The 13,700-nt window shown below is 32.4% G+C and overlaps 2 protein-coding genes across 2 annotated transcripts; both read right to left on the reverse strand.

Annotated features, from left to right (window-relative positions):
• Positions 1 to 1,625: 1,625 nt before the first annotated feature.
• Positions 1,626 to 2,586, reverse strand: LOAG_17223 (hypothetical protein). Its single transcript, XM_020449885.1, has 2 exons — positions 2,218 to 2,586; positions 1,626 to 1,863 (listed from the first exon to the last, which is right to left on the reverse strand). Exons 1-2 carry the CDS (start codon positions 2,397 to 2,399, stop codon positions 1,653 to 1,655), a joined length of 393 nt encoding a protein of 130 aa, XP_020306544.1. The 5' UTR covers positions 2,400 to 2,586; the 3' UTR covers positions 1,626 to 1,652.
• Positions 2,587 to 5,327: 2,741 nt separating this feature from the next.
• LOAG_17224 (hypothetical protein) lies at positions 5,328 to 7,687 on the reverse strand (the record flags this gene model as incomplete). The annotated part of the gene is made up of 4 exons (XM_020449886.1): positions 5,328 to 5,492; positions 5,683 to 5,799; positions 6,637 to 6,773; positions 7,657 to 7,687. The coding sequence occupies 4 exons, from the start codon at positions 7,685 to 7,687 to the stop codon at positions 5,328 to 5,330; spliced, it is 450 nt and encodes a 149-aa protein (XP_020306545.1).
• Positions 7,688 to 13,700: the final 6,013 nt, after the last annotated feature.

The raw sequence follows: 13,700 nt of genomic DNA on the forward strand, positions 1-13,700 counted from the left end.
ATGTTTCACTTTCCAAATTCCAGAAAACTGTAATTCTTTTTCATGGCAGCATTAAACTGATCCATAAGATCATAAGTCCAGTCTTGAGGGAGAACGATGATAGAGGGTAGTAGCAGAATCATATTTGTTATGGTAAAATTTGCTGCGGTAAACTTACCCAGCTACTTTGAAATAAAAGTTCAACAGCATCAAAGATTTCAGCGTGCTTGACAACTATAGAAGTTGTAGAGATGAGTACTTTATTTTGGAAAAATAAACTGCTATGAACATTATCAATGTAGGAAGATATAAGGAGGCTGATACGTGAAACAGATGACATCAAAGATCATATCACAATTGCTGATTGGTGAACGGCAATCCTTTTGAACGATTTTCTTTTAGTACAAGCAAGGGAAGAAGTAAGAGTTCTCCTATACAGCAAAAATTTGTGGGTAATGAAGAAAAGCATATTTCATGGTGTAAGTAATAATATTTCAGGATCGATCAAATTTCCGGACAGAAGCGCAAGCTACAGATATATTGGCATGGATGAGAATATGATACCATTTAAACAAATGCGATAGAAAACGTCCTGAAATATAGAATGCATAAAAGAGGAAGAGTTGGAGAGAGACACATTTAGAGAATTGATTTGAAAAATGGAAATTGAGTTTTGGGCAGTCTGAACGCTGAAGAGTGCTCACGCATTCATTTCATTTCAATGGATATTAAATTAAGGGAGATTAATTTTATGTGTGACGACACTCTTACAAATTAATTGTTGTCATATCATTTTATCGTTTTTATTTGGCTGAAATGGTTATGCCTCATCAGGATATGTCAACTCCTCGATATAGTTTTTGTAGAAAAAATTTTATGGAAAAGAAAGATTCAGAGAGTCATTGAAATCTCTTTATTTCATCATCCTTCTCATCTTTCTATTCTTTCATCATCAACGTCTGCTCTTCTATTTGCTATCTAATCATCAGTAGGATATTCACCTTTTTTTTTTATTGCACATGTCCAGAATGATGAAATCAATATTTTGACTTATATTTGAATATACACAAATCTTTCTTTCATACAATTTAAAAAATTAGATGTCATTGATTAACTGAGCCGATGATGACCTCGCTGCTTGATTAATTTGTCCGCTTGCAATTAATTTTTCCATCAAGTTAATTTCTACCAAATTTTGTTCTTGCTTTTTCTCCAGTGACATAAAGTAGTGCTACTTTTTGCTGATGCAATGACACAATTAATATGAATGAAAATTATCAAATATTAATTTCCTAATTACTTGCGAAGCCTCTTTGTATCAGAACTAACCTCATTTCAAAAGTAAGGAAAGCATCTTGTAATGATGGATACGACTGCATTTAGATATTTCAAGTGTTAGTAAAATTATCTCACAAAGATGGTGCAATTCTACTAAACTGTTAAATTATACCAAATCGGATGATATATAGGAAGGAAATTTGCTGAAAGTGGTTTACTTGCGTGATTGTTGTTGAAGACTTGCAACAAATTCATGCATATAACCACATTATGAGCAATAATTTTTTAACCCAAATCATTTCGAGTGCCAAAGAAAGAGTAAATATTAGTTCAAATTTGGATAAGATGATTTACTAGATAGGACTGCACTGATTTAATGGACTGATTTAATTACCTTATTCTTCATTATTATCTATGTCATTTTCTGTTGGACAAATCAAATTCAATTTTAGCAAAAAGTAAAATGCTAAAGAAACAACAACAAGAAATACTACAGAAAGTGAATAAGCAATAACGGTAGGTTGTAATCGGAAGCAACATTCGGTGCCCGTATCACCGCAACAGGAATAATAATGGAACACTGAGCCCATCGGGCATTGAATTGACCTGAAATTAAATCTTACGTATGTTTCCCTTTCAGTTTGAAATTCCCTTTTCTGCATGGAGTTGACGAACATGAGGAAATTTGCATGATTTTTGGAAGGATGCTTGTTGAAAAAGTTTTAACTTCATCAAAAATTAGCGTGTCTGGCAAGCTCAACTAACTTGAAAATTAATTCATTAACTTGAATATTCTAAGAGTTTTACACCCTTTATGTATAATAAAAGAAGGTAACTTTCCAGACAGATAATTAAAGTTATTGTTGGACGATTAGCTAAGATTATGATAAAGAATCAAAAAAAAGTGGTTCACTCCCGTGTTCATATTTTCTTACAAATTAAAAGAAGAAAAATTGTTACCTGCTTACAGTTCGATTGCGACACCATTGTCCGTAATGTTTGTTTGCCCAGGTGGTTGGTTTCGGATAATTTTCTCGGCCATCATCAACCGGATCCGGCCATATCTCAGCGAAGACGAGAGTTTCGTTTACGAAACAATGAAACATAATAATAAGGGATGAGGAACAAAACCTGAACAACATCTATAAATATATGATTAGTAAGTACTATTGCAGTTTCTCTAATGTGAATAGATCTAATAATGTATTAAATATGTAACAGTGGCACATATTTCAATGATATCAGATAAAACTTTCGTCCATTTCTTAATAACAGATCAGCTAATTTTCTTCTTGTTAAGACAGACTTAAGAGAAAAAAAGGTAGTGGACGTAAATTTTTTTTTCAGAATTTCAGAATTTTTGAGGAAAAGAAAAATACAATGAAAAAAGAACAAGCAGCGGTAATTTCCATCATATTGTTGGACACAGTACACGATCACCTGGAATTGGCATGAATTTTAAGGAGGGCGTATCGAGGGCGGACTGTTACGAAACAGAAATGAAAAACTACTTTTCCATGAATTCGTGAATTTTATTAGAGATCAAGCAATGGAAGAGGTCGAAAGAGATAGTGTGTTGATGAAGGACATGAGAAAGATTGTTGGTAATTGGCGATCAGCGATCGTTCTGATGAATGAGGTACTATTAACAGAAGCGCAAAAAGAAATGTGAAGATGTTAACGTTTTACACCTTTCGTTGGCATGTCATTTTTATTCTTCTGATAAAATCTCATTGTCTTAAATGACCATTCTGCGCTCCTCCACAGGTTTTTTGTTTATCGCTCATTATAAGGACATAGCTTTTGTAATTATCATTAGATTTTATATTTTCATTTGGTTAACAAAATGTTTATTGCCTTTGCGTTTTGATCCCTGCAAACAAAGAAGAAAAAAAAACCGGTTTCTATTACTTGATAGTTGAGGAATTTCATCAAGAAAACGTAAGAAAACGTAATCTATCATTCATATGTGTAACGTTTGGCTTCCAGTTGGTGATCGAACAAAAATCAAATTTTTCTAAAAAAATGAAACCTTATAGGAATCACGTGTTGTTTTATATCTAAAACTTTTAAGAATTGGTAAATAACGATTCGAAGAGAATATATTGTAGCTGAATGAGTGAAGAAGAATATTTTTCTAGCGTTTGGTTGAATTTACTAAGTAAAAAGTGAATTTTCAATTTGGCCAACTCAGCTCGGCCATCCAATTCAAACAGTTAATTCAAATCCACAACAATGCTTTTAAAGTTTCAACTGGAGTTATGTCAGTTAATTTAGTTCATGAGCACCCCAAAAAAAAAGAACAAAGAAATCAAATTTTTTTCAGAGTAAAACTTAATTAATTAGGATATTTCGTAGAAAAGGTTCAGCGCAGTTTCGAAGCATTGATCGTCTTACTTCGTCCACTTCTTTGATGTTGGCTGCGTGCGGTCAAGGTATTATCTAAAGTCAAACCTTTTTACTTTCACTCCTGTAATGCGCTATTGAAATTTATTCTTTCACATTAGCAAACATTCTTGAACAGATATGACAATATTGTATATGATTTTAACATTTATTTACTGCTTTAAACTTTTTTCTCTTCTAGTAATTGATCATTACCGTTTGTGTTACATTTAAGGGAATGATGTTTACAAGGGGTATGAGAGACGGTGATCAGATGGAGAGCGCAGACTTGCAGTGACCAACTGAAAGTAATTCTCGAACCTTGTCCCGTTACAATGATGATCCCCAACCTTTTCCTGACCAGGGACCACTTTCATTATTTCATTTGCAGCATGGACCATCAGATTCAAGAATAATAAATTCTGCTAATTTGAAAACATGCTTTAAACATTTAGCGTATAAATTAAACTTAGAGTAACATTATAATATAAAATAGAAGAAATATAATTCTTAATAGTCTACGCGATCCAAATTTTAATGCTCGAAGATCAGCAGTGATCCGTGGACCACCGGTTGGGAACCACTACTTTACAACCACATGGAAACTGCCGTCATTCATTCAACGGTTGTTTGGTAAATTGGTAAGATGTAACAGATCGATAACTTAGTGTGAGCTGATTGATTTTAAAAAATTGTCTTTCTGAAGTGTCATCTTTTGTATTGCACAACAATGGGTCATTTCTCGACCAAATCGTGACATCAATTGTATGCATTAATCGAGTAATGATTTGAGTGGGCGGATGGCGAAAAAACCACAAACTTTTGTGGTAAATAGTTGGTGAGTTACTATTATAACTTTTTAATTTCCATTGAAAAATATTTCCAAAAAATGCAATATCAAGAAGTAGAAAAGCTTCTCGAATATTTCATTCATTCCTGAATTGAAGGTTTCCATGGCACAACAAAACTAACGGAAACTTGTAATTGCTATCCAGTGATTAGTAGAGATGTGTTCAGGTCTAATCATGTTGATTTGTAATGCGCTGATATTGTATAAACCTAATAATTTAGTGGTATGGGTTCACTGTACGGCGAACGAGGAGATTTCTGATAGAGGTGGTTGATTGATTTGAAAATATCATGTTTATGATTTATTTTTCAGATCTGAATAATCTTCATTTCTAATTTAGAGTAAAAGTTGATCTTTTTCAGAAGCAGAGCAATGTTTCAACTGCTTTAACAAAGTACTCCGTAGCCAAGTTCCAATAAAATAGCTTTTTAGGAACAGCGTAGTTCTCAGATATTCTGGAATTTGACCAGATTCAGGAAAATGAAACTCAAAACGAAAAATTATTATGGCAACGGAGTAAATGGAAAAATTATTAGCATATTCCTGTTCCTAAAAATATTTTCAGAAAAGTTCTACAATCTTGTATGAATTTCATGAGGGTTTTGTTTGTATATCTAATTTTAACAACATGCTTAAATAATTAATCATAACTTTGGCGCCTTCAAATTTCCACGAGACAAAAATTTTTCCTGTAGACTGGAACATAACTGTGAAGTTGTGATATCCAAATGAGGTCAAGGGCCAAAATTTGACTTTATTTAGTATTTAAATAGTATTTAAATAAACAAACCTAAAGCACAAGAGTTCTATACTTTATACTCTTAACAGAATATGCTTAATAAGCTCGGACTCTTGCAGCTAAATGTTTAAAGATCACATTGTCATCAGGGAATTGGTTTTCAAAGGGATCATCGAATTTACATCCAATTTCGAATGCTTTCGGACTATTAAGGCATTTTCCCGATCGCCATAAATACCAATCGCCATCTTTTTGGATTAGCTATAATCAAATATGTTTTTGTAAAATGTCATATAATGAATGGATGGGAAGAACGTTTAAGACATAAGTAATGTGCCATATCAAGAATGTATAGCTTAGATTTTTGTTTGGGGAAAATGCTTGAGAGATAATTTTCCGATCATCTTTGAATGCAGAATTTAATATTTTAAATGAAAAAGCAAAAATTTACCCCGTATGTGATGAATTTGAAACAATTTTTATCGCTCAACGATTTTGAATGATACACCGAATGGGCATTTGGACAAACAACAGCGCAAAAAACTTTTGTATCTTCACCTGAACCTTCCTGTAAGAAAACAAATTTATGCAAAAAATTTAGAAGTTGTGGAGATGAACTTACAGAACCATTTTGGGTGAAGTAACATTTTTTGACATTAGCTTTCTTCTTTGCTTATCGTTAAAATCATTTTTATCTAATAATTTTGCCTGTGAGCTAAGACAACTTTTTGGTCATACAATTCGTTGGATAAATGAGGGACTATTTTGAAATAATAAGGATCATTGCATTCATTTCCTCTTCAGAACTGATTTTGTTAGCCATTTCAAAATTGTATTAAAGAAAACAAAGTTCTAAATTCTTCATATCATCACAAGCTCTCTCATGACATCGAAATCTCCATTTGTTAATAGGAAAAAATGTAACAAATGGGACATTCTCTCAGTAACATATGCTGAAGGTGTGTTAATCATCAACTAATACTGTAAATTACTACTGTAATATAGCATCTTTGATTTCTATTGAAATATTTCTTTTCAAAAAATAAACCTTTTAAAAAAAAGTCATCTGTGATCAAAAATAGTAATACTCTGGAAATAGTTCATTATTGATTATGCTTCAATTAGATAAAATTAATGGAAAATTTTGTCGAAGTGAGAAAGAAATTCACTAGTGAGTGAAAAATATAAAAACCGGAACAGATTATTTGAATTTGCAAAAGGATTTCAGGCAATTTTTCTAGAAAAACTTTTATTCTAGGCCGTTACTGAATTGATTACTATGTTAATTGATTAATTGATTATTAGTTCCACTTCAGAACATTGTTCGTTGCAAAATAATTTCAGAGATATTGCTTGCAAAGGTGTAAAATGAATTTCATTTCTTGGGGAAAATAAAAACACTAACCGTGTAGCAACCGGAACCTGCCGGAGCATTTCTACCCGGTTCAAATTCTTCATTTTTTAAAACCAAATGACACCCAATTTTTCCTGGGGCGTCACCTGCTCTTTTGTCACTTTCTGTACAGTCCAGTTTTCGATACTCTATAACAATCGAAAATTTCTCAGATACTGTTTTAATTCGAATATATTCAAATCATACTGTTTATTAGTAGCCGAGTGGTTAGAAAAATAAGAATGATGAAAGCGTACGATGAAAAGCGATGGAAAATCCGAGTAGTGAAGAAATAATAAGGGTTGTATGGAACATTTGCTAAATTTACAGTAGTTTGGAAAGCTCGCAAGATCGCCTAGTTAAGGAAGAGATTACTATTTATATGGGGTTTGTTAAATATGACGCACTGTTGGGAGATGAAGAGATTGGAGAAAAGCCTCCAATAGGTAGATGATCGATAACAATCAATCCTATTTCAAGATCCTCGTTTCGGATATTTTGGTATTCTCAAAAACAGGATAAGTTTTGTTGCCTGTTACTATTCCTTTAACGGTAGTGAAAATCCTTTTCTTTCACATCTCTTATTTATCAACAACTTGTTTCCCGCATCCGGTACGCATAACCGTCATCACACAATTGACAAATAAATTGGTCAGACTAGTAGTATAAATATTATAGAAATGCAGTTTTCTCTCATTATAACCTATGAAGAAAAAAAAGTCGGTATTCATTACAAGGAATGTGAAATTCTTTGGATTAAATCGTTTTTTTTACAAACAGAATTCAGCAAAACTTATTGTGATTATTTCCGGATATGAAACTATAACTGCTTTGTATATTAACTAGAGAAGAGAACAGAGATGAGATGAGATACAGAAGTTAACCTGACATTCTTAAATGTTGATGGAAATCTTAGTCCAGTTATCGATATCCCAAAAAAAATCTTCACAGTCTTTGAAAATCTTTCTAGACAACAGATTCAAGCAAATGTTCCAACCAAACGGTGTATCGTAATTTGATGCACTGACATACCATCTGGTGTATCGATAATCGTTCCTTCCATATCCCGGCTTTTCCCATAAAAAGTAGTAGCACTCTAGTTAGGCTTTCAAAGGGAGGCAAAATGGAGATTGGCAAAGATAAATTTAATATTCGATAACCACAAAAACTTCAAATCCATTCTGAATCAGAGGATTTAATGGACATTGTAACACAAGAGATACTGTAGCGATAAATTACAAATGATCCAAAAAGTAGGCTAAATTATAAAATTAGGTATTTTATAGTAGTAGGTAATTGATCTCATTAGCGCTTTATTTGACGGAATGAGTAATTTACTTGTTCCTAAGATTTATAGTTCGTCCTCATATTGGTTGTTTATTCCAGACTATCAGTACACTGATTACAATCTTTTATCATTATGCAATCCATTCAACAACTACAAATCTTCATTAAAACGCTCCCTCCAGCTTTCAACCTTAACTATGCTCCATTTCGCAACTCTTAGCATTTTCTGAAACTTCATATGGTATAATTGGATTAAGCTAATTAGTAAACCAAACTACATCTTTAAAAACTACGTTGCTATTCAGTTAAGAATTAAGCTAGTTTGAAATGATTTACATTTACATTATAGAAATTCATAGACAGACAAGTTTTATTCTAATTTTCGGAATGATTTAAAATTCATATCTTAGTGTTTGATCTCATTTTGCATTTTTGCAGCATTAAATTAAGTAAGGTTCAATTTTCTTCTTTTCTTTTTTTTTTTTTTGTAAGGAAGTAAGTACCCGCGACTGTGATATATTCATATCGACCTCCCTTTATGTACATCTTGCTATTTTGTCATCGGTCAATTAGGAAGTTAAAAATGTTCATATCAGTCGATGACAGCAAAAATAAAGGATGCAAATTTAGGAAGCTAAGTATTTTCCTATTGATGTAATAAAGTTTATCGAATTTAGCAGCCAACGAAGAAATATTACAGTGAGGAGGTTATTACATAGAGTGAGTACCTGAGACTCGGATATCTTCACATCATTAAAATGAACTGTTTATAGAGTAAATCTTCATTAACAACTTTAGGCCTTTTTTGCTGGCAATTATTTCCCTTATGTTTTCCTGAAACAACACGGTGAATTCTATGGATTTTTCGTTTTTTGAATTTGTTTTAGATGTTTTCATCCCACTGATGATCTCTCTGATAAGTACCATGGAAGATCATTATTTAATAAGTATTTAGCGACAATTAACAAATTGCCAAAGACAGTCTTTGAATTTTTTTCGTAAAGAAAAAAAAACTTTTTAGGAAAGATTATGCGCTACGTGTTCTTGTAAAAAATCAAAAAAAATATGGTAAATTGGATAGTAAGTCCTCTCCCAAAAACATTATCACTGCTAGTTTTACTTCGTTATTTAAAAGGCCTATCTTGCAGTGATAAATGAAAATTATAATCAAATAGTCTTTATCATAAATGATAAATATATTTTAATGGTACACTGGAAACCTGATAAGTATATATCCAATGCCGTTCGAGAAATAAAAGAATGAATAATAGTGAGCATAACCTGCGACAGGTTCGTTGAAATATCGGCAATTACTTTACGGAAGAAAGCAAAATCTGACAACAAAGTTCAAATTTCGGATATTCAGCTAAACGCTAATCAGTTAAATAAGATGAAGGAAGAGAATCCGGAAAGAAATAGATTATATGTATAGTAAGCAGGCTGAACTGTTATTTATCTTTACCTTATATTGGTGACAGATGAAATAAAAATGCGAACAAACCACTTTTAGGTTACTCTTCTGATTTTTTTTTCTTGATATTATGCAATACTTAATAACTGAATGCGCCAAAATCAGAAATCAGGCATATTCTTACTCGTTATCCGTTTCCGGTCGATATAATCCATGGCAGAAAAGTTTCTGAAATAGCTGATATTTCGGGGATGACTCATGCAAGAAGGGAAGTACAAAAGCCAATGGAACGCTGTTTACTCAGCACAAACAGGGTGACGAAAAGTCGAGAGAAGACAATATGGAAGAAAAATCAGATGATAAGGGAAGAGACGATTAAAGCAATGGGAAATGTACCAATCATTTCCTATCAGGTTAGAATGCTTAAACGTTAACATATTCAAAGAAGATAGGAAGAAATTATTGGGAGGAAATGAAAGCCTTCAAATAATTGAATGAAATTTCCAGACTCAGAGACAATGAATAAGTCAAGGTTAACTATTTAACCAGAGAAAAAAGTAAATTAGTTAACTTTGATTATGCAAATTTTCTAGACAATCTTGCACTTTCATCCAATATTTCACCTTTATTTCTGTCTTTCATCGCTTCCTTTCCATTTGCTTGTTCTTTTAATGAAACTAAGGTTAACCACCACTTGCTGCTGGTTTAATTGACTTATTCATTTTAACTATTTGTCCGACTTAAATATTAATTGCTAAAAAACTTAAGTATTAATTTGCTCGTAGGCAGATTAAGAGTAACAGCGTTGACAATGTGATCCATCATATGTTATGATTACCATCAACGTTTGAAACGATGGAAGTGCAGTCTAAGGTATGGAGAATGATAGCTTTGTTAGAGTATTGATGGAGGATCTCCTTCCAAGATTAACTTAATATTTAGTTTTTTAATATAACAACTATATATTATTTAATCTTGCTATTTTAAATAAAAAAAATCCGAGTGAAACATTATGCCGGTGAATGATTTACAGGTGATCGGAAGCTAACTTCTGAAGTTAGCATCTGGTTACACAGTTAGAAAGGTGGAAGATGTCAAAGAGATATAAAGAAATGAAATTAAGGAGGAAACGTCGGAAGATGACATGAAAGAAAAAAGTGTCCAGAAATAGAAAAATCCAAATATTGTAAGATGGGAAACATCACCCAAAATGAAAATAAGTATCAGTTATCGATTATTTATCGAAGAGTTGAATGGTTAAGATTGCACTATGAAATATACAAAGAATGTTGCAGTTAATATTCCGATCATGAAGATGAAGAGACGAAGTGTTGGAAGGATCTCAGGCGATCCCACAATTGTGACATGAGTGTAGCGATCGAAGCTGCGTGAGTAATAAAGGGTTTAGGCTTTTCTGATATTTATAATCTTGCGGTTTCTCTTGCTTATATTGCTTTGAAGCCTTTTAATTGTTCGAAATCTTTTTCAAATTCTTCCTCTCGCACACATCCTGCATCATAGAGAATCCCACATCACCTTACAAATGTCATAATCATGCTTTACGAAATGAACCCTTAGATAATTTTCTCTCCAACTGCGCCACCATGTCCTCTGCCATCATGTTATCCGAACTGTTCAGTGCACTTGAATGGCAACAACAATATTTCAAGTTACATTTGAACTTCACTTAACCAACTTCAGTTACATTTGAAAATGTTAACTCTATTGATACCACAGATATTACAGTTGCTGATTTCGGTTAAGTGAGGAACAATTTATTTAGTCTACAGAGGAACAACCACCTATTTTCTTACGTGAAGAGTTACGTGGAAATATGGAGAAATGCGGTGGTCGACTGGAATGATTCCGAAAAGAATATAACCTTCAAAGTTAAGAAAATTTTTCAATCGTTTCAAATAGCTTAATAATGAAAAAAAAAACGTTGGCATTATGAACCAGAAGATTCGTTTCATTTTTGAAATTCCCTTTTTTAAAGAAATTCTATTATTGATTTACTTCTAACAATCAGAAAATTTAAGAATTGGATTTCATTGGAAGGCAGAAACAACAGTACAAGGAGTACTTCGGAAGAAGATTAGAGCAAAGTTAAATGAATAAAATGACCGTTTGACTAATGACATTGAGAATTCTCCTAGGAAATGAGAATGCAACCGTTCGATCATAACTGACCCATCTGCAATATTTCCTAATTCACGACTGTCACTTCATATTTCCAGATTTGTGGAAATTAAATTTGAAACATCGCAGTTTTAAACTTTTGTTTTTTTCAGATTTATGCAGGATTTATTTCTATACCGACTAATGAGCAAATATTTAAAAGGAAAGGAAATATTATGTTCTTATCAAAAAACGACTCATAACGCTATCACTAAAATTATTTTTACAATTGTTATGAAAAACTGAAATTCTGTAATTTGTGTAGCTCATCAAAAAACAAAAAGTCAGGTCATATGAATAATCAAGTATGAAAAGTGCGATAAGTGAGAAGAGTTTGATTGTTTGATCAAATGTCTGAGTTTTGATATTAATAAGTTAGCTAATTTATTTGTATCAATCCATCCAACAGTTTAAAGTTTTAGTCGGTGGATTTGACCTAATTATATTGTTCATATAATTAATATTAATATGATCAATATTAATAAATTAGCCTCAGAGTAAACTTTGGTTACGAAACATTTTACATTTCTAATTGCAGCTCAGGAAGCCTATCAACTTATGCGCCAATTTTTGAGCAAAGAAAATAATTATTAAAGGGAATCTCATTGGTATGTTTTAAATCGTTTTTAATGAAAAGCTTTTTGTTGATCTACTCCTTTCCTAATCATTCTCGAGGAAATGACGAAGTTCAATGGAGGTTTTTTGAAATGACTGAGATATCGAATCGTTTTCAAATAGCTTTTCTTGGCATTTTTAATGATATTATTGAAATTTGATTCATTTAAAATTCACAGCGAAAGTTTCATTCTGACTGATTACAAGGAAATGAACTCGAATAATTGAATAATTTGCGATTATTAATGGTTTAATAGATGATGCATTTGATTTCTCATGACATTTCAGGAAGTGAAGGGATTTTTTGACTTGTCGCTTTCTCTTCAGTCCCTCAGATGTAACCCACAAAATTATTTTTGATTGGATCCTTCAATCAATTCTTATTTGCAAGAAAAAGAATAATATTATTCATGAAATCAAACATGGATTGATTACTTCGTGGTATTTATTTAACTTGAGGAAAAACACGCTTTAATTCACCATAAGCAGGACTATCCGATCATCTGTAATAGTTTTCTTCCTGTTCGATAAGTCATGTGCTTACCAAATACGTTCCGGCACGAATTTGCATCTCCATCCCGGCTGGGCCATGTTACTGTTTATTCTATCTGCAAAATTTTTTCTAATGCTATAAAAGGAAAATTAACGGATGATGTGAATATGTAATATTTCTAGTTGTGTTGAGTTCGGCAGAATGATTTCGTCGTAAGCCAGGTGTCACAAAACTGTTGGATTAATTTTATGATAATTTGGTCGTCAACTAAGGGTTTAAATTCAGCTTTAAATTTCCATTTTAAGCAAACTCTCAGAAACTGTGTAATGGAACTTTCAGAGGTTAATTTCTATCTTCTCTCTTCCTCTCATTTGCGATCTCAATTTATCATCCAGTCCTTAGTTCATTTCACTTTTTTCCTACCAAAATCCTCTTTCAAGTTGCAAGTCAAATCCCTATTCCAAATTTTCTTCCTCAGTAGTTAGGCAAGCATAACTTCTGTTTCTGCAGCTAATAATTTGACTCTTCAAAGGTATTCACATCATTTACTTTGGACGGTAGCATCAATGATGAAACGCTTGAAAGCAATAAAAAGCAATAAAACAATTAGGTTTTTGAATCATTGAAGAGCAAAATTGACAATTCCACTCTCCAAACTTTCCGCCTTTTTCGCTTAAATGACAAATCTGAAGAATAAAATGATAAAGTGATTAAACCCATGAGGAACCACACTTTGTTCAGATATCAAATATTCGCACGTTTATTGATTGGAAAGTATCATTTTCTTCCGCTAATAATCACTGTCGCAGTAAATTCTCCCGTTTCTCGTTTAAGAAAATGAGATATATTGCAAAAGAGGTTTTCAGGAATATCGATTGTTCCTTTCCGTTTGCTTCCTGATGAAGATATTGTCATTACTGAAAGGAGCAGACATTTAAGATATGCATGCTTTCTTATATGAGAGGAGAAAAATGATTTGAATTTCAAATCAGAAGCACAGTGCATCTCAAAACTCTTTGAGAAAAATCATGATATATTTCAAAAGAGGTGAAAGACGATACTTAAGCAATAATACTACTAGTTCTTTTTTTT

This window comes from Loa loa (assembly GCF_000183805.2).
Source record: "Loa loa unplaced genomic scaffold supercont3.50, whole genome shotgun sequence".
In the NCBI taxonomy this organism is placed as follows: Eukaryota; Metazoa; Nematoda; class Chromadorea; order Rhabditida; family Onchocercidae; genus Loa; species Loa loa.

Bases quoted from the DNA above. Each gene is read 5' to 3' on its own strand.
- LOAG_17223 (XM_020449885.1), bottom strand. From the start codon at position 2,399: ATGTTGTTCAGGTTTTGTTCCTCATCCCTTATTATTATGTTTCATTGT. The intron at 1,864-2,217 runs GTAACAATTTTT...ATTTAATTTCAG, and splicing joins CGCAATCGAACTGTAAGCAG to GTCAATTCAATGCCCGATGG.